The sequence below is a fragment of the Ursus arctos genome, unplaced genomic scaffold (genome assembly GCF_023065955.2).
Source record: "Ursus arctos isolate Adak ecotype North America unplaced genomic scaffold, UrsArc2.0 scaffold_26, whole genome shotgun sequence".
Lineage (NCBI taxonomy): Eukaryota > Metazoa > Chordata > Mammalia > Carnivora > Ursidae > Ursus > Ursus arctos.
The window spans coordinates 11,986,484-12,013,515 of record NW_026622941.1 but is presented as its reverse complement, the minus strand read 5'-3'; the positions used below and the strand labels follow the sequence as shown (position 1 = coordinate 12,013,515).

The 27,032-nt window shown below is 44.6% G+C and overlaps 1 protein-coding gene across 2 annotated transcripts; it reads left to right on the top strand.

Annotated features, from left to right (window-relative positions):
• Positions 1-1,890: 1,890 nt before the first annotated feature.
• On the top strand, positions 1,891-18,299 carry MANSC1 (MANSC domain containing 1). Of its 2 annotated transcripts, none has more exons than XM_026502406.4 (4): positions 1,891-2,167; positions 6,126-6,447; positions 10,083-10,223; positions 16,878-18,299. In XM_026502406.4, the coding sequence occupies exons 2-4, from the start codon at positions 6,213-6,215 to the stop codon at positions 17,849-17,851; spliced, it is 1,350 nt and encodes a 449-aa protein (XP_026358191.1). In that variant the 5' UTR covers positions 1,891-2,167; positions 6,126-6,212; the 3' UTR covers positions 17,852-18,299. The 2 variants fall into 2 exon arrangements, with proteins under 2 accessions (XP_026358191.1, XP_057175021.1); XM_057319038.1 differs by lacking the exon at positions 1,891-2,167 and adding an exon at positions 2,208-2,424.
• The last annotated feature ends 8,733 nt before the right edge of the window (positions 18,300-27,032 follow it).

Below are 27,032 nucleotides of genomic sequence, written 5' to 3'. Positions count from 1 at the left end.
ACTGCTCTAAAAAAATAAAATCTTTAAAAAAAAAAGATTAAATTTTTCATCTCCTCCCAGAAGTCCAGATTATACGTCCCTCTTTAGAACTTCCTTGGCATTTTCTATCACTACATTTGTTCTTTACACAATTGGTTTGATTGTCTTCCCCACTGTAAGCATCTAGAAGGTAGCGCCAATGTCTTATGGGTCTTTAATTTCCCCTGCACCTGTTTAATACACGTTTTCTGAATAAAATGCTTTTAAAAAAAAAAAGGAACTGCCTCCACATAAATGGGACTTCTAAGGTATCCGGAAAAGAGGATCAAGAATCTTTTCAGGCAATGAGATGAAAAGAGATTTTATTTCTAACTTAAACACCTAGTTCATATCAGTAGAGAAATTTGAATCATCATTTTGATCTGTGGCCTCTGTTCACTGTCATAACTGAAAAAGTAATATGTCACTTCAAGGGTAACAGGTTCTTTGTTTAAAACCCTAAATCTGAAGCTTCTAAGTGAAGGGAAGGTCTACTTAGTGACTAGCAGGGACTATCCTGTGAAACGATACAAAGCGCGTGACCTTTCTGTACCTAGACCCTCAAGTATGTCATCTGCAGAGAGAAAATGTATTGTTTACAGCAGTTTTTTGCTGCAATGGGAAAATTACTCCAATGAGAAATCACTCTGGAGTTTCCTTTACTTTGGAAACTCTTTTTTTTTTTTTTAAGGATTTTATTTATTTATTTGACAGAGAGAGTGAGAGAGCACAAGCAGGGGGAGCGGCAGAGGGGGAGGGAGAAGCAGACTCCCCACTGAGCAGGAGCCAGATTGGGGGTGGATCCCAGGACCCTGGGATCTTGACCTCAGCAGAGAAGGCAGATGCTAGCCACTGATCCACCCAGGAGCCCCTGGTAAGTCACTCTTTAAAACCAAGTATTTGCAACATTGTTGTAATTCAAAGGCAGGTCATCCTCTGGATTCAACTGGTAGAGTTAGTTTCATACAAAGGACCTTTGTTCACATGTATTCTCAGTCAAGGTATGCTTCCTAGTAGCTATTGGTTAAAACCAGAACGGCTGTATCAGGCCTAGAATAATAAGGTACAATGGCTTAATGCTTTAGGTTTGCAAGCTCTTCACACTGACCAGGTGGAGATGTTGTCCAAGGTTTGGACCTTTGGCGAGTTACCAAACCAGTGGTTTGATCAAGTTGCATCTGTTTGCACTTATAAGAGGTGGGGGTGAGCGAGCATGGATTTAGAAACACATTTCTACAACCTATGCCCTAGTAGTTCCTTTCCATTCGTTCACTCAACAAATACATTTTAGTTAAATATTTACTGAGTACCTATCACATACCAAGTACTATGCTAAATGTCAGGGGATACGTTTTAGTAACTATAGCAGACAACATTATTTTCATTGTTATCTACACCTATAAACGGTAAATTCGGGCGGAATCCGGATGGCTTCGCTGAGGCTTGACTTGCAGGACATTTAACTCGAGAACTGCCAACTCTCATTGAGGACCCCCCATGCCTGGAATGATCGAAACAGAATTCCCATTACCGAGCAACAACCCCCCCCCCCCCGCCCCATAGAAAGCCCTGTGAACTCCCAAGTAGAGAAACTGCGCTCAGAGGTGGCTCTGGGAAGGGGAACTAGACCAGGACAGAGCGCGGAGAGGCAGACTGCAGTGCGCACATTTTGTGCGGTTTGACTTTCCTCTGGTGTGATCGCGCGTTCTGCGGCCTGCGGAACGAGCGGGCGCGGCTGCAGACCTGCGGACACCCCCGCGGGTCGCGCCCACGCCCCTCGCAGAGGCAGCTGCGGGGCGGGGGGTGAGGGGCAGCAGCCGGCTCGGTCCCGGGCTCAGCGCGATCGCAGGGTGCCTGGAGCCACCGCGCGGAGAGGCTCCCGGGGGACGGACCGCGCTCCAAGTGGCGGGGAAGCAGCTCCGGGTTGCAGGGCAGGAATGTGCCCTTCCCCCTCCGGCCAACTTTCGGCCGCAGCAACGGAAGCAGGAACTGGCTAAGCACATAAGCCGCGGGCGGGCGGGAGCTGCAGAGCATCCCTGCGGCCCCGGCCAAGACGCGCGCGCGGATCTGCCGCTCCTTGCCCGCGAGCGCGCCGGAGCTGGCCTCGCCCGGGTAGGACACAGGGGCCCCCGGGGCCTGTCGCTGCCAGGTAAAGGCGTCGCCGCCCTCCTCTCCAGGCGGACCGCGGGCTGCGCCGCCACCGCTGAGAGCGAGCACCCCTCCTTTCCTGGCGCTCCCCTCTACCTCTCCGGGAGCGCCAAGACCCGGGCTGGGGCGAGGAAGGGCTGGCTGGGAGTGTTGGTGGGGCTGCGGCCCCCCAAAGGGGATCTCCAGTCTCCCGCAGCAGCACCTGTCATAAATGGCACTGGCTCCGCGTCGTCATCAGGAGGGGCAGAAGAATGCTCAGTAAGCGACTTGCATTTCCTCAAAGGAAGGGAAAGAAAATGATTTCCAGTATTCGACAGTTCTGTTCAAGTGCGTTTTAGGGAGGATAGGAAGCAGGCGTTAAAGCTCAGGTGCTTCCTCTCGCTCCCACCTGTATCCCTTTCCCCCTCTCTTTCAATAGAATTCAACTTGGCTGTGGACCTTTAAGGCTTAAGCACTCATGATTAGAAGAATGACTTTACCTAAGGGTTGTTGAGCATCTTCAGCGAGGTAAACTTCAGGACTTCTTGCAGTCCCGGCGCTAGAAAGGTGCTGCCTGCAGAAACCACAGCTCCTACCCCATCCCCTCGCGTAGTTCCGGCTTCTTGGCAGGAACTCCAGGAGAGATTGTCAGAATCCGTTCAAAGCAAAGTATTGGCCTGGTTTTCCTCTTTCGTTCCTGTTTGGTTTTCTCGAGGGCTAGAAAAGAGCCTAGGGAATTGTGACAGCATAAACAGATAGCTTGTGCCAGGAGTCTTAACCTGGAGAAGCCATGGAGAGTATTCAGAAAGTCTGAGAACTTCAGTGCGAACATTTATCATTTTAGTAGCCTCTAACTGAAATGGAGCTTGTCCTCTAAGAGGCACGGAGTCAAAAGCCATAGTAGAGTTAGAGGCAGCTGTAATTTGTCACCAGCAGGAATCACAGGTGTTTTCATATGATTTTACTTATTACACAGATCTCAAGTATCATGTACATTCAACAATTCTTGCAAATTATGGCAGTTATTGGGGCGCCTGGGTGGCCTCAAACTCTTGATTTTAGCTCGGTCATGATCTCAGGGTTGTAAGATCAAGCCCAGTGGGGCTCGGTGCTCAGCGTGGAGTCTGCTTGTCCCTTTCCCTCTGATCTTTCCTCCACTTGGGCTCTCTCTCTCTCTAAAATAAATAAAATGTTCAAGATTATGGCAGTTATTAGATGTACCACTTGTTATTCAATAGGTTAATAAAGAAGCACAAATATCCCACAATTGTTTCTATTTTGACTGAAAATAGGACTAATTTTTTTTTTTTAAAGATTTTATTTATTTGAGAGCGAACATGAAGGGGGCAGGGAGGAGGGAGAAGGAGAGGCAGGCTCCCCGCTAAGCAGAGAGCTGGATGTGGGGCTTGATCCCAGGATCCTGGGATCAAGACCTGAGCTGAAGGCAGCTGCCTACCTAACTGAGCCACCCAGGCGCCCCTGAAAATGGGGTTAATAATGGGATCTATCTCATAAGGATTGGGAATCTATCTCCTTAGGATTCTTATAAGGATTAAATGACATGACACATGTACAGTGCTTACATAGAGACTGGCGCGTGAGAAACGTAAATGTTACTTATTTGACTGTTTATAAAAGTTGGACACAATAGCAAGGAAGGTATTGGACTTGTACTGTTACTGTATGTGGGTAATATTTTTTTTTGCTTTTTAACATCTATTTTTTTTATATTAGAGATTACTCTTCTTTTTTTTTTTTAAGATATTATTTTTAAGTTATCTCTACACCCAACGTCGGGCTCAAACTCACAACCCAGAGACCAAGAGTTGCATGCTTCACCCACTGAGCCAGCCAGGCGCCCCCAATATTAGGGATCGCTCTTTGCGTTGTGCCGTTCTGTGGGTTTTGACAAATGTAAAGTCATGTAACAACCATTGCAGGATCCTATAGAACGACCTCACTACTCTAAAAATCCCGTGTGTTCCAGCTATTCATCCCTCCCTTCCTCTGCCTGGCAACCACTAATATTTTCACTCTTGGTATAGTTTTGCCTTTTCCAGAATGTCATATAGTTGACAAGGAGCCTTACATTTCACACTGGCTTCTTTCACTTAGCAATACGCAATCATGTTTCCTCTATGTCCTGTTGTGGCTTGATAGCTCATTTCTTTTTACTACTGAATACTATTCTGTGTGGATATACCACATTTTATTTATCCACTCACCTATTGAAGAAACATCTTGGTTGTTTCCAGTTTTTGGCAATGATGTATAAAGTTGCTATAAACATTTGTATGTAGATTTTTTTAGGATTTGGTATTGTCAGTGTTCTGGATTTTAGTCATTCTAAGAGGTGTATGGTGGTATCTCATTGTTGTTTTAATTTGCAGCTCCCTAATGACTGAGCACCTTTTCACATGCTTGTCAACCGTATTTCTCCTTTGGTGACGTGTCTGCTCAGATACTTTGTCCATTTTTAATTGGGTTGTTTTCTGAGTTTTTGTATATTTTGTATATTTTAGCTACTAGTCCTTTATCAGATGTTTTGCAAATATTTCTCCCAATCTGAGGTTTATCTTTTTATTCTCTTAGTGTCGTGGGCAGAGCAGATGGTTTAACTTTAATGAAATCCAACCTATCAATTTTTTTCTTCAATGGATTGTGCTTTAGGTATTGTATCTAAAAACTCACTGCTTAATCTAAATTCACAAAGATTTTCTCCTCTGTTATATTCTAGGAGGTTTTTTTTTTTTTTTTTAAAGATTTTATTGTTAAGTAATCTGTACACCCAACATGGGGCTCAAACTCACAACCCTGAGATCAAGAGTCACATGCTCTACCAACTGAGCGAGCCAGGTGCCCCAAAGAAGCAATAATTCTGCTCTAGACTATCATTCAGTGAACAATTTGTATTCTGGAAATTAATGAGTTCCCTCTACTGACCAGCTAACTGTTAGAATTAAATTATTAGAGTTACCGGTCTCTGGTTTGATACCCAAGGAGAGGCAGCAACAAGAAAGGCATCCCCAGTTTCCTCATCCATAAATGAGGAAAATAATAGCTTTTCTTGCAGACCTGGTGTGAAGATTAACTAGGATAATACATGTATATTTCATAGCACATTGCCCACCACCTAGTAGGTGACGTTAAAATGCTAGTTGCTGTTACCGAGAAAGAAACTATGCTCAAGCCTATTAACACTGCTTTATCAGTGACTAGAAATTTTGTGTCCTCTCTCCTCCTGGTTAGGAGAAGCGAGAAGAAAAAGGATTCTAGAACTTGGGGGCAGGCCTGCTATTTATACCTCTTCCATCATAGACACTGGTCAGCGTTTAAGTGTTGATGGGGTAGTATTATGTGTTGGTGCTAATTAGTTCTTTACCAAATTTTTTCCCCTAAGATTTATTTATTTATTTTAGAACGAGAGTGCACACAGGGGGCAGAGGGAGAGGGAGAGAATCTCAAGCAGATTCTCTGCCCAGCGTGGAGCCTGATGTGCGGCTTGATTCCACGACCCTGAGATCATGACCTGAGCTGAAATCAAAGAGTTGGACACTCGACCGACTGAGCCACCCAGGCGCCCCTCTTTACCAAGTTTTTTTTTTTTTTTAAGATTTATTTATTTATTTATTAGACAGAGACAGCCAGGGAGAGAGGGAACACAAGTAGGGGGAGTGGGAGAGGAAGAAGCAGGCCCCTAGTGGAAGAGCCTGATGTGGGGCTCGATCCTGGAACGCTGGGATCACGCCCTGAGCCGAAGGCAGACGCTTAATGACTGCGCCACCCAGGCACCCCCCTCTTTACCAAGTTTTTAATGAAAGATTGTCTTGATCTATTAAAAGGGAAACATAAAAAATGCTTGTTTATTTCTGTTTTATAATCATAAATCGTTTACGTTGACTTGAAGGAAACGAACTGTCTCTTTGCTAGATTTATTAAAAGAAACAAAACTCATTGCTGATGTTCTATTTTTGTTCTAGAGAGAAATTGCATGACCTGTACAATCTTCCTGAAGCAAACTCAGACCAGAGGGAGGATTATCCTTGACCTTTGAAGACTAAGACTGAATGAAATTTAAAATGTTCTTTAGGGACAAATGGAGCTTGACCTATACTTGTGTAATAATTTGTTTCCTGACACTAAGGCTGTCCACCAGTCAGAATTGCCCTACCAAGAGTCTAGAAGATGTTGTCATTGACATCCAGTCATCTCTTTCTAAGGGAATAAGAGGCAATGAACCCATACATACATTAACTCAGGAAGACTGCATTAATTCTTGCTGTTCAACAAAAAACATAACAGGTAAGTAATAGTCTCTTGGCAACTCTTTATTCCAAGTGTTTTGTGACACAAGTAGCTGGTTGATGTGGCTGCATAGATTATACTAGTGATTTTCAATGGGGTAGAAATGTGGGTAACAAAATCACTGGGAGAATATTCCATAAGTGTGTCCTGCCCCTAAGCTGAGGCGAAGTTACTGATGAGTGTGTGTGTATCACCCAGGTGTCTGGTTAGAAAAAAGGCTGAGAACCACTGGTGTTATGTTCTAATTGGTATCGAAGATGTTTCCAATATCTTAGAAACAAAAATCCTTAAGGGACATAGGAAGTTGTTTGGTCTGACCCATTCGTGTGACAGAAGGAAACTGAGGCCCACAGGTTTGAACCATACCTTTACATATTTCAAGTTTCAGACCTATGACTTGAAAAAGAAACAGTGAAACAGTGATCATTTTTCAGGTGTTTATGATCCTGTTCTAACCCCCTAAGTGAAAAATAAATAAACAACAACCACCACACACACACACACACACACACACACACAAGATCTATTGATCACCAAATGCCTTGCTAGGTGCTACAGACAAAACAATGAATAAGATGGACGAGGTCTTGCCACCAAGGAGCCTAGAAGAGCTAGTGAACACTGGACTAATGGTTCTTACCTCACTTATTAGCCAACCAAATCCTGTGTTTTCTCTTCTATCTTTGGTTTCTTTTCTTTCTATAATGGGTGTGGTCTAGTAAGAAGTAGATGCATACGATCTTCATTCTTGGTTCCTGGCACAAAGCTCCTAAAAACCTTGCAACTTCCTGAGCAGAGGAACTGCTTTTGTTATTCATTATAAGCCCCTTTCAACCACACCTGAGTTTTGCGCATAGGATGACTCTTGGGGGCTCCCTAGATAGCTTCAGCATGGGTACTGGTCACCAGAGAGACCAAGCCTTGATCGGAAGTTTGGAACTTTCAGCCCCACCCCCACCTCCAAGTAAAAAAGAGGGGCTGGAGAATGAATTCAGTCACCAATGGCTAGTGATTTAATCAATTATGCCCACACAATAAAATCTCCATAAAAATCCTGAAACCGTAGTTTTACGGAGCTTCCAAGTTGGCGAACACATCCATGTGTCCGAGAGGGTTGTGCACTCCAGCTCCCCTGGGACAGAAGCTCCTACACTCAGGACCCTTCCAGACCTTGCCCTGTGTACCCTTCTTCTGGCTATTCACTTCTGTCTTTTACAATAAACTGTAACAGTCAGTAGAGCTTTTTCCTGAGTTCTGTGAGCGGTTCTAACAAATTATCAAACCTGAGGTGGGGGGTTGTGGGAACCTGAATTTATAGCCGCACTGGGCAGAGGGTGAGTAACCTAGGACCTGATACTTTTGTTGTTGTTATTACTATTATTATTATTTGAGAGAGAGAGTGAGAGCGAGCACAAACCAGGGGAGGGACAGAGGGAGAGGGAGAAACAGACTCCCTCTGAGTAGGGAGCCCACACAGGGCTCAATCCTAGGACCTGGGGACCATGACCTGAGCCTAAGTCAGACGCTTAACCAACTGAGCCGCCCAGGAGCATCTTTTGACTGGCACCTAAGTGAGGAGAGTCTTATGGGACTGAGCGCTTGAACCTATGGAGTCTGCTGCTAACTCCAGGTAGTTAGTGTAAGAACTGAATTGAGTTGTAAGACACTCCATTGGTGTCAGAGAATCAGAGAATTGGACAATTAGTGTGGGAACAATACCACGTAGTTGATGTCAGGAGGACAAAAAAAACCCTTCAGTGGTCTTCTCAAACTCGGCAGTGTGCTTTTGGACATTCTTTATAGACTGGTTTACGGAAATTACAGAGATATAATTTAAATTGCCAGTTTTTCTTTAAATGTTATCAACATTTAGGTGAAATAGAAAATCCTCTGCGAACAGGACTGAATGCCGTGTGGGTGTCTGCTGGCAACACGGGAAGCCTGGCATTGCTTTTCAGTTCCACAATGGGTGTTTAGTAAGAAATGGGGGTTTGCTGCTTTATTGAACAAGCAAAATTACTGTTATGCTTTACGGTAAGCAGAGGTAATTGTGGGTCTCATTTGATGGATCTCAGACTTTTCCCTCCTTTATTGAGCGATGGTCTTTAACTGCTTTGTGTTCAAAAAAGCACTTTGATAATTTGCTTGTAGCCACAGACTGTAGAAAAATGCCCAGAAGTAGAAAGGACACAACGGTTTGCCTACAACTTGGGGAGCTTATGGGCCTTCCCCTTTACCTATGTGTACCCCCCAAAATGGTATTGCAGAATTATCCCATTGCTGAGAAAGGAAAAGCTGAAGTACCTTTCTTGTTGCCTGGGTAGTGGAGACCTGACATGATAAGACCCGCACAGAAACTCACTGAGTCTTATTTCCAAACGTGGGAGTCAAGATTGATCTTAACCATTGTCTGATTTGAAGACGTGGTGCTGATGGTCAATTATGCAGGGTTTCTTCCCCCAGCTTTACTGAGATATATTGGGTACTTAACATCGTGTACACATAAGTTATACAGTGTGGTGATTTGATGCATGTATGTATTGTGAAATGATTACCAGAACAAGGTTAGTTAACACATGGTTATGTGTGTGTGTGTGTGTGGTGAGAAAGAGCATGCATTTTTAATAATTAGCCTATATGTCTCTTAACCTTCATCCTGACGGGGGTATACTGATCCCTCAAGGGTCATAGGCCAAGAAGTGAGACTGTACTAGATTGAGGCCAAAGCCAACTCTAGGCCATGATGAATAGAAAGAATGACTTCTATTGGGCAGAAGAGGAAGAGAAAAAGAAGCCAGAAATAAAAGCTAAGAGTGAAGAGCCAGAAAGGAAGGAAAATGGAAAAACAGAAATGATAAGGAAGAGTAGAAATGTGAAGAAAACAAAATCAAAAGAAGGACGGTACTGATAAAAGTAAAAAATAGTAAAAAATAGATCCTCTGTGGAAGGAGGCATGGTAGAATGATGCTGAATTTAGTGATTCTACCCAAGAAAGCCAGACTCATGGCTTCATAGGTGTCTGAGATAGGTGTCTGCCTTCGGGATATAAGAGATACATAAAACCATTAGGTTAGATCCACTTCTTAAGTCCCAGCTCAGTTGTGGGGTGTGTAAAAATTGCAAAGTCAGGGATGCTTGGGTGGCTCAGTCGGTTAAGCATCTGCCTTTGCCTCAGGTCACGATCCCAGGGTCCTGGATTCGAGTCCCACATCAGGCTCCCTGCTCAGCGGGGAGCCTGCTTCTCCCTCTGCCTGCTGCTTCCCTTGCTTGTGCTTTCTCTCTCTCTCTCGCACGAAATCTTTCAGAAAAAACGGCGAAGTCAATATTTCTGAGTATGTTTTGTTGGATATTTTAGCAAATGGAAGGCTTATCTAAAGAATTAAATGTACTATTTTTTAAAAAAGAATTAAGTGTATCATTTAAAGTTGGTTTGGCCAGAATTACCTTAATTCAGTAAACCCAAGGCCTTTACAAATCGCTTTACGTGACGAAGGAAGAGGAAATGAATCAGCAGTCAGCCGGCAAGGGAACAACGGGAATGAAGGTGTTTGTGTTGGGCGGCAGAATAAATCATGGCCTACTCTTTAAAATATCCTATTTCAATATAATGCTTACGAGGCCTTTCATTGCAGGAGACAAAGCATGTAACTTGATGATCTTCGACGCTCGAAAAACAGCTAGACAGCCCAACTGCTACCTTTTTTTTTGTCCCAGCGAGGAAGCTTGTCCACTGAAAGCAGCAAAGGGACTTATGACTTACAGGATAATTAGAGGTAAGAAAAACACTCTTCTTTTTCTTTGGTGATTAGAATTATTTAAGGATGTGGTTCGTGTGAAAGATTTTCTACAAAAGAGTTTAAGGAGAACCGCCAACAGTGGCCACAACTGTAGAGGCGCCCTGGAAAACTCGCATGAGGTCAAGTTCAGGGCATTAAATCAAACCTCTTTTTTCCAATCAAAGATCTCTGAATGATAGCATTTTGGGCTGTGCAGCTTTTGTTTTTGCCTTCCTGAGATTAAAGGCACACAGACCTTTCATAACAGCATTTGGAAACACCTCTTGAGAACAATGTGAACAACACTGGAATAAGGTCTCCAGGGCCCAGGGAGACGGTTTCCAAAGGGTTAATTAGGACCTATGTGAGTATAAAATTCCAGTATGTTTGTCTTTAGGTTCCAATGATTTTATAAGAACAGTAGCTGCAATCAAACCCACTGGATTTTATGTCCAGATCTGGAGGGATGTTCATTCAGGAAGTATTTACTGCGTTATCTGCCACGTGCCAAGTTCTGTGCAAGGCATTGGAAATATAGTCTCCATACTAAGCGCGTTTGTTCAGAATGCAGAAAATAAACAACTGAAAAACAGTATAATTATTCGGCTGTGTCTTGGTGAGATTTTGGCTTGATAGGTGTTCAGAATGAAATGCTTTTGGTATCAAGTTTCCTTTTATTTCAGTTTCAGAAAGTTTTTGTCATTACAGCCTTGACGATTAATAATATTCTGTTTGTTCATTTACTCAATAAACAACAAATGTTATTTAGCATCTCCTAGGTGCCAAACATTTTTTCCACCCTAAGGACACAAAAATATAACACTAAACATGAAACACAAGGTCCTCACCTCTGGAACTTATGTTTTAGGAGAGAAACCATCACCGTCATTAATAAGTAGTCAAGGGGCGCCTGGGTGGCACAGCGGTTAAGCGTCTGCCTTCAGCTCAGGGCGTGATCCCGGCGTTATGGGATCGAGCCCCACATCAGGCTCCTCCGCTATGAGCCTGCTTCTTCCTCTCCCACTCCCCCTGCTTGTGTTCCCTCTCTCGCTGGCTGTCTCTAACACTGTCGAATAAATAAATAAAATCTTAAAAAAAAAAAAAAGTAGTCAAGAAAAATACAGTCACAAGTGCTATTCAGATGAGCAAAGCCAATATAATAGATGATCCCTGAGTAGCCAGTCTTGATGAGGCGATCAGAGGAAGCCTCTGTGAAGCAGTAACCCCTCGGCTGAGATCTGAACAGTAAGAAGTCAGATGTGAGAGCTGGGAAGAACTTCAGGCAGAGGAAATAGCCCCTTTCCAGTATCCTGAGGCAGAATAGTTCTGGAGTATTTGAAGAACAAACACTTCAGTCCCTGCTGGCTGACTCATAGTGAACCATATAAAGAGTGCTATGCAAAAGTTTGACAAGTGGGGACATCACGTGAAGCTTCGGAAGCCAGGGTAGGAAGTTCTTATTTTAGGTGCATAATGGGAAGCCGCTGGGAGATTTTGAGCAGGCTTGCAACACGGTGTTTTCAAGGTGATTTCTCAAAGCCCACTGGGCCTGCTCTACTGGGGCTGGACAACGATGCAGCAGCAAGAGGGGAAGTGGGAAGACCGGGTAGGAGGTGGGGGCAACACCCAAGTGAAAGACCGTGGCCTTGTGGACTAGGGAGGTGACAGAGGAGGTAGAAGTAAATATATGGCCGTTTCAGAGGTAGAGCTGACAGGACTTGCCGAAGGGGTGGGGTGGGGGGTGACGACAGGGAAGGCAGAAGCATCAGGGTTGAGTTCTAATCTTTGGCTTGAGTGTCTACATGGATGTTGGCTCCATGTACTGAGCGGGGGAAGGTTTGAGGAGACTGGTTTTAGGGTTGGGAGAGGAGTGCAATCAAGGGTTCTCTCTCTCTCTTTTTTTAAAAAATTTTATTTATTTATTTGAGAGAAAGAGAGAGAGGAGGAGCAGAGGGAGAGAGACAAGCTGACTCCATGCTGAACGTGGAACCCGACACAGGGCTCGATCCCAGGACCCTGAGATCTTCACCTGAGCTGAAATCAAGAGTCAGTCGCCTAACTGACTGAGCCACCCAGGCACCCCTCAAGGGTTCTCTCTTAACTGTATTATGTGTGAGGTACCTGGGGAACGAACTACCCACAGTACCTGGGCACAGACTCTGCTATGTCCCCTGGGTGAGACTGTCTCAGTTTTGGTTAATGAACCAGATGTATCAAACATTCCTTTAAGCAGGAACGTAAAGCACAAATTACTTGTGTAAATTCTTCCCAAGTAGTGATATAAACCCAAGTATAAGAAAACTTGCCCAAAGTGCAAAGTTTCAGTTTTGCAAGTTGAAGAAAGTTCTGGAGATGGATGAGGGTGATGGTTGCAGAGCAAAGTGAATATATACTCAATGCCGCTGAACCGTATGCTTACACAGAGTTAAAGTGGTAAGTTGTATGTACAATAATGTAAAATAACGTACACGCACAGTGTAAAATCATGGTTGTTAAAAACACTAGGCATAGTACAGATGCGGCTTTTCAAAACACTCGAGACCTTACTTTACGTGGACAGTCTCTTGCCTGCCCTTGTGGGGCTTCAGGGGCCAGAGTGGCTGCCCCTGATTTGCGTGGCTCCCTCACTTCATGCCTATATATATATCATCTTGGCTGAGAACATTGGGGCCCACGGGGTGGTGTTGATAGTTCTTGCTGTTCCTCTCTGATCACCTGCAACATTGCATTAGACAGCCAGGGGTGGTATCTAGCAGGAGATGGATACCCCAGTCTTAGTTTCCAAAGAGGTCAGGGCTCAAGACACTGATTGGAACGTTTGTTCTTCTCCTTCTGGAACTCCTGTCATATGGAAGCTGGACCCTAACGTTCTGCCTCTGTTATCCCTTCTCACTACCTCTTCATTCTGTCCCTTCTTCCACTATCCGTGTGCTTCCCTATGTCTGTCTTCTTTTTTGTCATTACAGCACAATGTTAAATTATAGCTAATTTATTCCAGTAATTCTACTTCCATAAAATCTAAAGACACAACACCAAAACAAGAAAAAGCTATTGGTTTGAAGCTGTTTATTGTATAATTAGTTTAAAGAGTGAAAAACTAGAAGCAGCATAAAGGTCCAATTGCCAGAGAATGGTTGGGTGTGAAATATGATGGGTCCACTTGAAAGAACATGATGCAGATATTCAAAAAAATAAGTTGGGGGGGCGGTTGCCTGGGTGGTTCAGTCAGTTAAGCATCTGCCTTCAGCTCAGGTCATGATCCCAGCATCCTGGGATCAAGCACCATGTCGCGCTCCCTGCTTAGTGCGGAGTCTGCTTCTCCCTCTCCCTCTGCTCTTCCCCATGCTTGTGCTCTCTCTCTTTGTCAAATAAACAAATAAAATAAAATAAAAATGAGGTATATAAATAAACAAAATTTCAGGTGAGAAACACCCAATTGTTTTTCAATTACATGAATAGTTGTTGGGACATAATGATAAAAATTATAGTTGAATTTGTTTTATAATTTTCATAATACTTTGTAATATTATTGCTTTTATAATGCATGTGTAAAAGAGGGAGCATGTGGTAAAGATACTCTCCAGCGGCAACGGGAGAAAACGGAACTTGGCATGTGTGTAAACCTTTACAGGGAGGGTATGAAGGTAAAAAAGTGGAATTAGAATCAAACAGTGCCTGTGGTAGCCACCAGGGGGCGCCCTCAGCCCAGAGCAGATTGATTGATAACTCAGAGCAAAGTGGTACCGACCCTGGACTTAGAGTCCCGCTGACTTTATAACTACAGGATGTTTACAAATTATGTTTGTAACTCTATTTATGAATCTGCCCATGTTGATGGATTAAGATTCCCTATAAAAATAAATTATCTGCTTCCTGTTTAGAGTGAAATTAAATAGATATCTGTTTGGTGGTTTGTTTCCAGATGAACTCCATTTCCTATAACTCATTGGCTAATATTTACAGACCAAAAGTTTGAAAGATGACAGTGTATTCTATTCATTCTATAAAACCATTGCAACTTGGCATTATTGAATATTTTTTTCAGCTTCGTGGTCTGTCGTGTCTACCAAGGACTAGAATAGGGGAATTCAGAGATAGAATAAATTGGGAGTCTATTTGCTCAGCTGGTTTCCAAGGAATAGTCAGCCCCTAAGTTTTTTATTTTGTGAAGTCCCTTGAGAATGAAACTCAAAAGAGGGATTGAGGGCACAGGGCTGTTTCGCAGTCCCCTCTGGCTCGTCTCTGCATGAGCGAGAAAAAGCACCACACCCCAATGGCAAACATCAGTGGGTGAGGTGAACGGAGCAGGCGTTGAAGATCCCTGTGTGGTTCTAGGATCTTTGCCAATAGATGGATCTTATCAAGAAATGGGACTAGCCCTAGCCTTGCTTTCTTTATGAGCTTGCATTCTTGAGAAAGAAAGCAGCTGTTTGGGTGATTCTTTGTCAATGGCTTTATTTAAGTTCTGAGTTCATACACATCACAGAGCATTTACTTAACTAGTCTTTTTTTTTAACTTTAAAATGAAAAATATTGGGGCGCCTGGGTGGCTCAGTCAGTTAAGAAGCTGCCTTTGGCTCAGGTCACGATCTCACGGTCCCTCCCGTCCTGGGATGAACCCCTGCTCAGCAGGGAGTCTGCTTCTCCCTCTCTCTCTGCCCCTCCCTCCGCTCATGCTATCTCTTTCTCTCAAATAAATAAATAAGGTCTTTAAAAAAATCAAAAAATTAATATGTTGAGTCCTGTTCTTTAAAAAATATCGGATACTACCTAAAAATACAGATGCTGTTTATTTCATGGTGATGTTATATGTGTCAATGTGGTATAACCTGCAGCAGAAACTCTTTTCTTCAACATTGTCGGAGGAGAGACAATTCTATTTTGGAGTAAAGCACTATATCCTAGAGCAGGTGTCTGCGAACTTTTTCTGTTGAGGGCAAAATGGTAAGTATTTTAGGCTTTCCAGGCCAGTGTGTATTCGCCTCTGTCCTTGTAGTATGAAGTACCCACAGCCAATGTATAAACAAATGAGCACGGTTACATGCCAATAAAACTTTATTTGCAGACACTGAAATTTGAATTTTATGTAATCGTCACGTGTCACAAAATATTATCCTTTTTGATTTTTGTCAGCCATTTAAAAATGTAGATCTTAGCTCAGAGGCCATAGAAAGAGAAGTGGCAAGCCAGATTTGGCCCTCGGGTCATAATTTGCTGACCCCTGTCCCAGATAATAAGTGACAGTTCTTAAAAAAAAAAAAAAAGTGTATTTATTTACACTCATGTGGGCAAGCAGGGGGAGAGGCAGAGGGAGAGGGAAAGAGAGAATCTCAAGCGGACTTCACACTGATACCAGCGTGCGGGTCTGTCTCATGACCCTGAGATCATGACCTGAGCCAAAGTCAAAAGTCAGCTGCTTCACCGACTGAGCCATCCAGGCGCCCCTGTAAGTGACAGTTCGAAAGGACCTCTTTGAAGTGTGAAGCTTACAGAGCAGTGAAAGATACTACAAATCCGAGGTTGTCTCTGGCTCTGTTAGCAGAGAGGAGAGTGGGGTCTAGTTGAGAAACTGGCATCGAGAGGAGCTGAAGAAAAGGGGAAAGAGAACAGGGAGGAATGAACCAAGGAATGCTAAGAAATTCCTTTTCTTCCTTCCTTGTGTTTGCTGCAGTTCAAATCTAAGTGGAATGAGTAGCCAAGTAGCAGAGTGATGCAGAGTCAGTCGAATGATCATTCCCTGCCCCTGACGGCCCCAAACAGCCTTTCCAGGTTGAGCTGTGATGAATGGCGTGTGAGGCGAAGAGCACAATTCTCAGCGCTCTCTTACCCTGAGGAGGATCTGAGGCTGGTTCCCCACAACAGCCCTCAGAACTGCGTGACTTTCTGCTCTTTATGTCAGCATGGTGGCCATCCTAATCTCAGACATTGGTTCCATTGTCCTCAGACTCGAAAACGTTGGCTCTGAAATGTTCATCTTTGAGAGTCCAAATTAAATCTCCCAGATTGCCTTCCTCCCCTGAGTGTGGTGCCGAAACCTTTTTTTTCTTTTTTGATTGGAAGTTCTGCTGCTGCCTTGGCCTCTGTGCCCTGGGAGGAGACCAGACTTCCCTCCCGACCCATCCTCCTCCTGCGTGTGGCAGCCAACGGCGGGGTTCTGCCCCGGCTCCTCATTGCCCCGAGGCCTCTATTACCGTTCGTGCCTGTGGGCTGCCCTTGCTGTGCAGTCTGCCCTTGGTGGTTGCGGGTTTCCCGGGGAGCCGTCTCTCCGCCGGTTCCTGCCATGTCACCCTGGCCCAGCTCTCTTCCCTGGCCTCGGCCCCCTATGCGTCCCCATGTTCCTAAACCTCCTGAGCTCCTCTTAGCTCCCCTGTGCTGCTCCTCCCACCCCTTCCTTAATTTGCCTGGTCCTCCTCCACACATTTCTCCTCTGTCCCATCACTCTAGAAATAAACCACAGCATCTGGTAGAGAAGCAGTGTCATCAGATTCTGATTTAGCAATTTGTATTTTTCCATTTTGCGCAAGTTTCTACGAAATGTCAAGTTTCAACAGTTTGGGGATTTACTGAACAAGCTGATATGTTTGTCTTTTTATAACCTGCCTTAGCATGGAAATATTTAAGTCTCCTTTTACTCGTCTTTACATTTTTCAGATTTTCCAACTTCGGCCAGAACTAACTCGCCAAGCCTAGAGTTAACCCAAGAAGAGTCTGTCATCCGTGGCCAGTCTTCACAGGGAATCTCTCCCACCCCGCCTCCCGTGACAGGGCACTCAAAGCCCACTGATAGCTTCTGGAGAGATGCATTTTCTCTGAAGGCTGGGTCCCCAGATCACTTGGAGAGACTATTCGAGATAGGTCAAGCGAGTACACCGTTCCCTGTTTATAAAGAGAAAGGCCATTCTCAGAGTTCACAGTTTTCCTCAGAACAAAAAATAGCTCCCCTGCTACCTGAACACGGGACAACACTCCCCACCACAGTGACCGTAGCCTCTCTGCATATCACCTCTGCCCCTCCAAAGCCTGCATTGCCCCCCACCGCCAATGCTCCAATGATACCTTCTGTGACTTTTGAACCAGAGATGGCCACCTCAGCTCCAGCCCTCGCCCCGGGCAAGTCTCAGCTCCCCACAACCCTCCTGTCTACCATTTTGACCCGTGCTGTGGTTATACCCAAAGCGAGCACCACTACAGCAGCCGTTTCAAACACCGTCTCTGAGGCACCCACGGACTGGAAAACCCCCGCAGAGATGGTGCCCTTTCGAGAAATTTCCAACCTCACTTCAAACACAGAGGATGCCTATAGTAACCCTGCTACACTTTCTTCGTCAGCGGTGGATTCGTCCACTGCTATGCCGCTTTCGTCAAATGTGGATTCTTCTCCAAATAAAACTGCCTCCCAGGAAAATGGGAAGGCCAGAGCCGGTGGTTCCTCCCTGAACAGTGTTCCAGAAAGTCGACACGGCCTTCCATTTGAAAAATGGCTCCTCATCGGAACCCTGCTCTTTGGGGTTCTGTTCCTAGCCATAGGCCTTGTCCTCTTGGGTAGAATTTTCTCAGATTCCCTCCGCAGGAGACGTTATTCGAGGCTGGATTACTTGATCAATGGGATCTATGTTGACATCTAAGGTGGAAACTAGATGTCTCTTAATTCACGTAGTTACTAGTAGCCCAAATGTAGTGACTTCCTGCTGACTCTCGGATCTTAGCAGGATTTCTGAAGCGCCTTGAAGACATGCAGATGCCCCCTCCCACCTTCTTTTTGTTTGGTTTTTGAAGACAAGGGGAGAAAGGAAACAAATTAGGGAATTTGAGTGATCTATCTCTAAAATATTTGCTGAAAACAAAGCTCTACCTGAAGTAATAAAGTATAATTGGCATATAAATTCAAAAATGACTGGCTTTTTGCAAGGAAAAGTGGTTAGGACTTTTAGGCTCCAGTTCATTAACATTTCTGGTTCCAGATAAAGTCAACTGTTTATGACATTAATTCTAATGGATTTACTTTCCTTTTTATATGAATTCCAATAAAAGTTATTCCAGATGTATTTCCTTCCAATTAAATATTTGAATAAATCTTTTGTTACTCAGTAATGTTCTTGTAAGTGACACATCCAGCTGGATAACTTTCAATTTATTCCCACCAGCAAAATGATTAAATGATGAAAATATGTGCTCTAAGTTAAAATGACGCCCCCCCCCTTCCCATCAGTACGCAAAGAGGTTCCTTTGGGAGAATTCTAGCAAAAGATTAGCCTACACGGAGACAGTGATAAGTCAATTCTGATAAATAGCCAAATCTACTTCGGGTCCATTCTAGTTCATGATCCTGCGCGCCCCCCCCCCAAAAGTAATACAGGAATTTTCTAAACTTCACCAAGTTTAAAACATAACCGTGATATTTATACATCCTTACCTAAATTTAGCCAACAGTCAATTTTGGCTTTATTTGGAATAACCTTGGAAATAACATAACACTTAACATTATTGTTAAATGATTACTATGCCGTAATTTTTATGTGCATTTTAAACATTTATTAATTTTTTAATTCTAGTAGTGTTAACACACAGTGTTATATTAGTTTCTGGTGTACAATAAGTATGCTGTAATTTTCATTGATTAGTTATTGAAATGTCTGAGGAATGGCTTTTAATAAAACGGGTTTGCCAGATGAGTTGCAGCAAGGTGCCTGAGAATCCAGGAAACTGCCTGGGTCAGTTTGGCACCTCAGTCTCTGGACTTTAGTTAGCTCATCTGCAAAACAAGAGACGGTCCCTTCCTGGAGTCCAGGGTTTTTAGATACAAACGGAATTCAGGAGGGAACTTTACCCAGTGAGCACTAGAGGGCAGTAGCTGGTTGGTAAGTATAGCGATGAAGACAAACAGTAGGAAATGACAGAAACAGGCTTTTCTCCTGTTTTCTCCTTACCTCCTCCTTCTGCTCCCCTCTCCTGGACACACACACACACACACACACACACACACACACACACACACACACACACCAATTTACACTAAGCTCATAAAGCTCATTAAGAGGAAAGCTGGTCTAGTGAAAATTCTACTTTTCATATATTTTCCAACCTAACAGCTTGACACAAATCTCCAAGGGGTTTACATAAGCTTTAAGTAGGCTGAATAAATAAAACCTTGAATCAATTTAATTTAACAAGTATTTATTGAATATCCACATGTAGGCCAGAATCAGATTAGTAACTAAGTGCCTTGGAATTTTAAAATTTCTCCTCTCTTTGTTTACAGAATTGGTTAGTGGGAATCAGGCTTTCTGTGGGTGTTTAGAAGAGTTTTCTTCTGGTTCTTTCGTAGCTCTCTGTCCACCTTCCTGCAGTGCATTCTTTCTGGTGAAGGAGACACTTGAGCAGGAGCCCAGATGAGGGATGCTTTGGGCCCTGACTCTGGCAGTGAGTGTGGGGATGTGCATTGCAGGAGCTGGATTTCAGACATGCTTCCAGGAAGGAAAGAGTAGCTCCTGTCACACAGCTCTCCCTGCTTGTTACCCCCTGCTGCAAGGTCAGTAAAGGAGGGGAAGGCTGCCTATGCTTTCTTGTAAATAACTTTAACAGTGACTAGGCTGGCCAACCTTTTAGACAAAGCGAACTGAATTATGAGCCCCCTCCTTTGGTTTGTGGGAAGAGAAGGTGACAGCCTAGAAGAAGCAAGAATATTAGGAAGGACCCCCTGCTCAAAAATATCCTCTCCATACTTTACCAACAGGACACTTACCTGGGTTAAAAAGCTATTCTTAAAAAAGTTGATGACCTCTGAAGGGTGAAGCCTGTGGCTGACTCACTCTGAATAAATACTCCTACGTTCTTGTTTCTCAATTACCCCTGGCCTGAGTGAGGCATCCTTGAAACTGCTTCTCAGACTGTGGTAGGCACTATAGGTTATCCATGCAACGGCCAGCCCCAATTCCACTTTTGCCTCGTTTGTTGTAGGTTAGAAGTGTCAGAGTTTTTCCCAGCCCCTCTTGAAGTTAGGGAAGGGCCTGTGGCCTAGTTCTAGCTGAAAGGAAACCTACTGGGGGCTTCAGGAAAATGTCTCCTCCTTGATAAGTGAGGGCTGCACAAAGAAGAAGGTCCCCTTTCCCTCCAACTCCTTCTTTCCTGCTTGGAATACTGGTCGTGTAAGGGCTCGATACTTGGAGCAACTACAGCCTTTCTGCCACCATGAGGGGGAGAAATCACTAACAAGTTGAGTGTGGCAATGTGGGATATGGGAAGAGTCTGGTCCTTGATAACTTGGTTATCAAGCAACAGCACCAGCTCTGAAACTGCCCACTTTAAATCTGGTTCCGTGATAAGTCTCTAACATTTGTACCATTTTTAGTTGAGTATTCTATTACTTATTAATAATGATAGCAAATACTTACAAGGTACTCGAGGATGTGGCAGGCACACTTTTACATTTATGAACTCATTTACGAACTCATTCCTATAACAGCCTCATGAAGAACTTCTTCTTTTGCAAGAGAAGAAACCGTAGCACAAGACGTTGAAATGTCTTGCCTAGGGGCACCTGCCCAGGTAATCTGGCTCCAGAATTCCCACTCTACGCATTCTTATAACTGGAAATCATACGCAGTGTAACCAAACAAGAGGTTTGCAATAGATGAGACATATTCTAGAGAACAGCTTTTGAATGGTGTTGAACTGAACCGTTCAGAACTATTTAAAGAGATTTTTTAAAAAAGATTTTATTTATTTATTCAACAGAGAGAGAGACAGCCAGCAAGAGAGGGAACACAAGCAGGGGGAGTGGGAGAGGAAGAAGCAGGATCCCAGCAGAACAGGGAGCCCGACGCGGGGCTCGATCCCAGGACTCTGGGATCATGCCCTGAGCCGAAGGCAGACGCTTAACGACTGAGCCACCCAGGCACCCCTAAAGAAATAAAAAAAAAAAAAAAAAGATTTATTTATTTATTTTGAGAGAGAGTACCCACACAAGTAGGGGGAGGGGCAGAGGCTGAGAATTCCAAGCCCCACGTGGGGGAAGACGGGCTTGGTCCTACAACCTGTGAGATCATGACCTGAGCTGAAACCAAGGGTTGGATGCTTAACCAACTGAGCCACCCAGGTGCCCCTTAAAGAGCTTTTAAGTGATGTTTTCCCTTGAGCTCAAAGCCTGGCAATTAAGATCAGTGGTCTCATTCTGGGGTAGGCTCCATGCCCGTTCTCAGCCGCTGACATCCTATCTTCTTGTTTGGTCACCGACCACCTGTGTCAGCTTCAATGGTGATTCTTTAGACAGGAGCACACTGGGGTAGAGAGCCCATCCTGTTCTGTGTTCATGCACCGCAGTTAACAGGACCGCCAGCCAGCCAGTCTCCCTTGTACTGAGCACCTTCAAAGTCACGTGAGGTGCCTGGCCGGCTGAGTCAGTGGAGCAGGTGACTCTCGATCTCAAGGTTTCAAGTTCAAGCCCCACACTGGGTGTAGAGATTACTTAAAAATAACATCTTGGAGCACCTGGGTGGCTCAGTCTGTTAAGCATCCAGCTCTCGATTTCGGCTGAGGTCATGATCTCAGGGTCGTGAGATCCAGCCCTCCCTCAGGCTTCGCGCTGGGTGTGGAGCCTGCTTAAGATTCTCTTTTCTTCTCCCTCTGCCCCTTCCCCCCTCACTTGCTGGTGCTAATGTGCTATAAATACAAAACCAAATAAATAGAATATTTTTAAAAATAAAAGTAAGATAAAAGCACAACACACACACACACCACGTGCTACACCTCTGTGGCCCCCCTGTTGCCTACAGGGGTGATTCCCCACTGAGGGTGGCATAACAAGGCTCCCCATGCTCTAGCCCCAAACTGTCCATGTACCTTCCCTCCCACAAAACCTGGGCTTCAGTACACATCTCTCTCGCTCTTTCTCGAACGTGCTAGGCACTTTCAGGAGCCATGCTAGTCTCTCTGTTCATAAATACCCTTCTCTTTCTTCACCTGGCAAATTTCCACTCATCTCGCAAGACCCAGCTCAAACATCGCCTCCACCACAGTCTTCCCAGAGTCTCCCAGGAGAGCATTATTCCTCCCAGATTTCTGGCATGGCTGTTGATTTATACCATCAGCGAGACACTCACATGTAAGTTATCAGTTTATATATTCCACCACTGGACTGATATGTTAGAGGGCAATGTTATTCCGGGTCCTCCATTCTTAATAGCGGGCCTGACACATAGTAGACACACGATAAATGATCATGTGTGAACTTTAAAGCCCGTTCGTTACAGTTCATTCCTTTCAGCAATGGACGGTAATGTGATCGGCTGTGCATGCGACACTTCTGTATCATGAAGAGAAAACCCAGTCAAGACCCCTCTTACATGCCTTTCTTAGGAGAATGGGATACAATCCAGGTATACAGCATTGAAGTGTATACTTTTATTTTAAGTAAGACCATGTGCTGAGGATAAGCATTTTGGTTTTGTTGCTTTCTCTCCTTTGAAGTGAGGTAGTGTGTCTTACCCAGCCTGTAGACAGGGTGAGCGGGCAGAGTTTGTTTTTGCTTGTGCTCTTATATTTTTGGTGAATTTTATTTTTTGTATTATTTGTCTTACTTTTTAAGATTTTATTTATTTGTCAGAGAGAAAGAGAGAGAGAACACAAGCAGAGGGAGCAGCAGGCAGAGGGAGAAGCAGGCTCCCCGCTGAGCAGGGAGCCAGATGTGGGGCTCGATCTGGGATCGTGACCTGAACTGAAGGCAGACAATTAACGGACTGAGCCACCCAGGCGTCTCTATTTTTGGTTATTCTTAAAGGTAACTTTTAGAATACCTCTATAGCCACAATCAGGCTGAGAATCGAAGTTATCTGTCCCCAAATTATGATGTTGATTAGCAAGAGTCAAAACTGAAACCAAGAGCTCTAGCCTGCGGATTCAATATTCTGTCCACCACATTGTATCACTGTCAGCAGGAATGTGTCCCTATAGAGTTAATGCATCTAGTATTACACTCACCCAAACATTAAGGAGGGGGCGGGTCCAATTTTTTTTAATATTTTATTTTTAAGTAATCTCTATACCCAGCGTAGGACTCGAACTCACAGTCCTGAGATCAAGAGTTGCACGCTGTACCGAATGAGCCAGCCAGGCACCCCAAGGTGAGGGGGAGGTTCCATTTTGAGTTTGAATCTCATTGTACATTACGCAATTTATCATGTCTTTAGTAATATTTATTTGTCATCTTTTCTCCATGGGAAATGGCCATTTACATTTAAATAATAGCAAACAAGGACACATAGGACTTGTTAAAGCCTAAATTCTGTCTCAATGATTATATTAAAATACTGTCTTTATGAAGGGTCAACAAAATTACCTACACAACCTTTTTTTTTTTAAATGATTTTTTATTATATTATGTTAGTCACCATACAGTACATCCCCGGTTTCCAATGTAAGGCTCGATGATTCATTAGTTGTGTATAACACCCAGTGCACCATGCAATACGTGCCCTCCTTACTACCTATCACCAGTCTATCCCATTCCCCCACCCCCCTCCCCTCTGAGGCCCTCAGTTTGTTTCTCAGAGTCCATAGTCTCTCATGCTTCATTCCCCCTTCTGATTACCCCCCCTTTCTTTATCCCTTTCTTCCCCTACCGATCATCCTAGTTCTTATGTTCCATAGATGAGAGAAATCATATGATAGTTGTCTTTCTCTGCTTGACTTATTTCACTTAGCATTATCTCCTCCAGTGCCGTCCATGTTGTAGCAAATGTTGAGAACTCGTTCTTTCTGATAGCTGAGTAATATTCCATTGTATATATGGACCACAACTTCTTAATCCAGTCATCTGTTGAAGGACATCTCGGCTCCTTCCACGATTTAGCTATTGTGGACAATGCTGCTATGAACATTGGGGTGCATATGGCCCTTCTCTTCACTACGTCTGTATCTTTGGGGTAAATACCCAGTAGTGCAATGGCTGGATCATAGGGTAGCTCAATTTTTAACTTTTTAAGGGACCTCCACACTGTTTTCCAGAGTGGCTGTACCAACTTGCATTCCCACCAACAATACCTACGCAACCTTTTGTATTCATCTTTTTAGCTGGCTAATTTGTCTTCCCAGCAGTATGGAAAAGTGCCTGGAAAAGGAGCACTTCCTCTTACATTTCTTTTTTATCTTTAGTGTCATCTATTGCTTGCCACCTGTGGCTAGAGGCTCAGGCTTATTTTTTTTTCTTCCCAAGTCCTAATTACAGTGGATTAAAGGATAAGAAAAATACAGTTCAGAGAATTGAAGGACTTGCCCAACCTTGTCCCTCGGCCTCTCCATCCTTGCTTTTTCTGCTGCGACAACTCCTGCTGGCCTGGGCCTTGAATGGGTGATCTATAAGCATCTGTTACTTGTGACATCTTGCAGACTTCTGAACCCTAAGGTTTGGGGCCTTTCTTTTGTGGGATGAAAGGAAGCCCAAATGCAGCTAGACAAAAGTGATAAAAATTAGGAATGGTGGTGGACTCTTCCATACTTCTGGTCTGTGCCGCCCCCCATCCGTCTTGTTCTTGTCTCCTCCCTTCCCAGCACCGCCCTCAACCCCCCAGGCCCTGAGAGCGGCGTTCCCTCCCAGAATCCTCTCTGCCTTCTGTGGCAGGGCTCCCACGGGAAATGGGAGACTGGTGGAGCCGGCAGACTCCGCTTGAGCTACCTGTCTCCCCAGAACCTTCACCTGTTCTCACAGTCACGGAAAGTCACGCGCTTGCCGCATCAGAGGAAAACCCTGCCAGCTATCACAACACATACCCGGCCCTACACATTGGCAGGCCTTTTAATGCCGGCTTATGCATAATGAGCTTTAAAAAAATGAAGAAATCTGAAAGGATAATGTGGAAGGAAGAGAATTTGGAGCTAGCGTATATGTTTATAAGGGAGGGAGGGAGAGTGGGGGAAGGAGAGGATTCCAGGCACTGGGTGGATGAACCGTGAGCCAGCAAATCGATGTCATTGGTTTACACTGAATGAAACTCTACATGGTGGTAAATCGATCGGCCTTGGCCAGTGACCCCTAACAAACCAGGAGACGTTCACGCTGGACCGACCACGTCCAGTGGCGCACAGCCCCAGAGCTGCGGCCACATCTCCTTTTGGAGTGCCCCAGGGTCCAGAGGAACAGGGATCAGTGCATTTTGGCCAACAGCAAGGAGCTACCAAGGATCATCCCTTCCCGCCTGCCCCTGCCTTCCAGGCGGGCCTTAGACTCTAGTCAGGGTCTACGTCCCGATTTTCTTCGCGACGCCTTCAGTCAACATCATCAACCATCTTAAGACTTGGTGGTGGTGGGTGGGGCGCAGGGGAAGTGTGCACAAAAAACTGCTTATCTTAAAATAAATGGAGCGGCGCCTGGGTGGCTCAGTTGGTTAAGGTCATGACCCCGGGGTCCTGGGATCCAGCCCCGCATTGGGGCTCCCCGCTCAGCTGGGAGTCTGCTTCTCCCTCTGCCCCTCCCTCATGCTCACTCTCTCTCCCAAATAAATAAATAAATAAATAAAATCTTTATTTAAAAAAAATGGAAAGCCCTTCCCTTAGGAGGACTTTTTCCAACGTAGGCACAGTTACCCTCATCCTCCCCCCCTCCCACGCAGTGGCAATAACACAAGGGTACCCCCTGGCTGGATTTATGACCTCTACTCCTCCCCCCTGCAGGGGAGAGGAAAAGGGCATGACTTTGAGAAAAACAAAGTATCAGGGGTTGATGGTGTGTGCTGAACTTTAAAATGTTAAATTACGGTGAAAAATATTTTGGAAGAGAAACTATCTTCGAAATTGTGCTACATAGTAAAGTTAATGGAGCCCATATGTCGTCTACTAAAACTTAGAAAAACAAACTAAAAACAATAGTTTAGCGTCTGCCAGGCTGAAATGTGATCTACTCCTTAATATTCACTCAACCCAGAGTAAAATGCTTTAAAATGGTAATGATTCCAAAGGGCAGTCTGAGCTCGGTGGATAAACAACAGACGTCAAACAGAGGGGGGGTTATGTTCTGATCCCAGCTCTGGGCAAATCACTTAAGCTCCTGGTTCTTTCTCAACCTTCTCGGCTCTAGAACGGGGATATCAGTGTTTCACAAGGTGTTTACAAGGCATACTAAAATGATTGAAAAGCACTTTACGAACGTTCAATCACCCATGCTTTCTTCATAACTTGGCTTTATAATGTCCTTCACTATTCATTCAGCGATGTGGAAATAAAGAAAGACAGGCCAAATGAGCACAGAGGCTATTTATCTAGAGCTTGCTACAGTAAGGGAGTCAGCCACCATCCCTTGCCTTTGGCAGAGACTCGAGCCAGGCAGGGGACTAGCTAAGCCCCAGTGTGGGAAAGAGGGGAGGCTTCAGGTTAATCCCTGACTGGAGTGTATTGGCCTGGGGACGGTGGAGGTGGAGGCGGACTATCTAGAAGTGATTGCTATGGGGAGCGTATTTGGCTTTCCCGGGTTGGTCCTGGTTGGAAAGGGGGTGGGGATCCTGAGTTGGAAGCCAAGTTGCTTGGCTTCTTCCTCTGATTGCAACAGAGGTTGTGGGTCAGAGTTCTGCTGACATATGGGTCATATATTTGGCCATTGCCTATTTGTACATTCAGTCTCTCGGTGGAAAATGAAAGGTGGGAGGGATCCAAATACGCACCGATACCACTAGGCACCTGCCTCGTAGTCTAGGAAGTAGCTTGTACTTTTTATGCCTTTCAATCGCTTTTAGAAGCAGCACTCGTACACTCCTGAACTACTAGTATTCCCTCCCCAGAATCAATGGGCATACCACTAGACTCGTAGTTAGGACAACTGGG

Coding starts and splice junctions, on each gene's coding strand:
- MANSC1 (XM_026502406.4), top strand. CDS start 6,213: ATGAAATTTAAAATGTTCTTTAGGGACAAATGGAGCTTGACCTATACT. Junction 6,448..10,082: donor TTCAACAAAAAACATAACAG/GTAAGTAATAGT, acceptor CTTTCATTGCAG/GAGACAAAGCATGTAACTTG. Junction 10,224..16,877: donor GACTTACAGGATAATTAGAG/GTAAGAAAAACA, acceptor TACATTTTTCAG/ATTTTCCAACTTCGGCCAGA.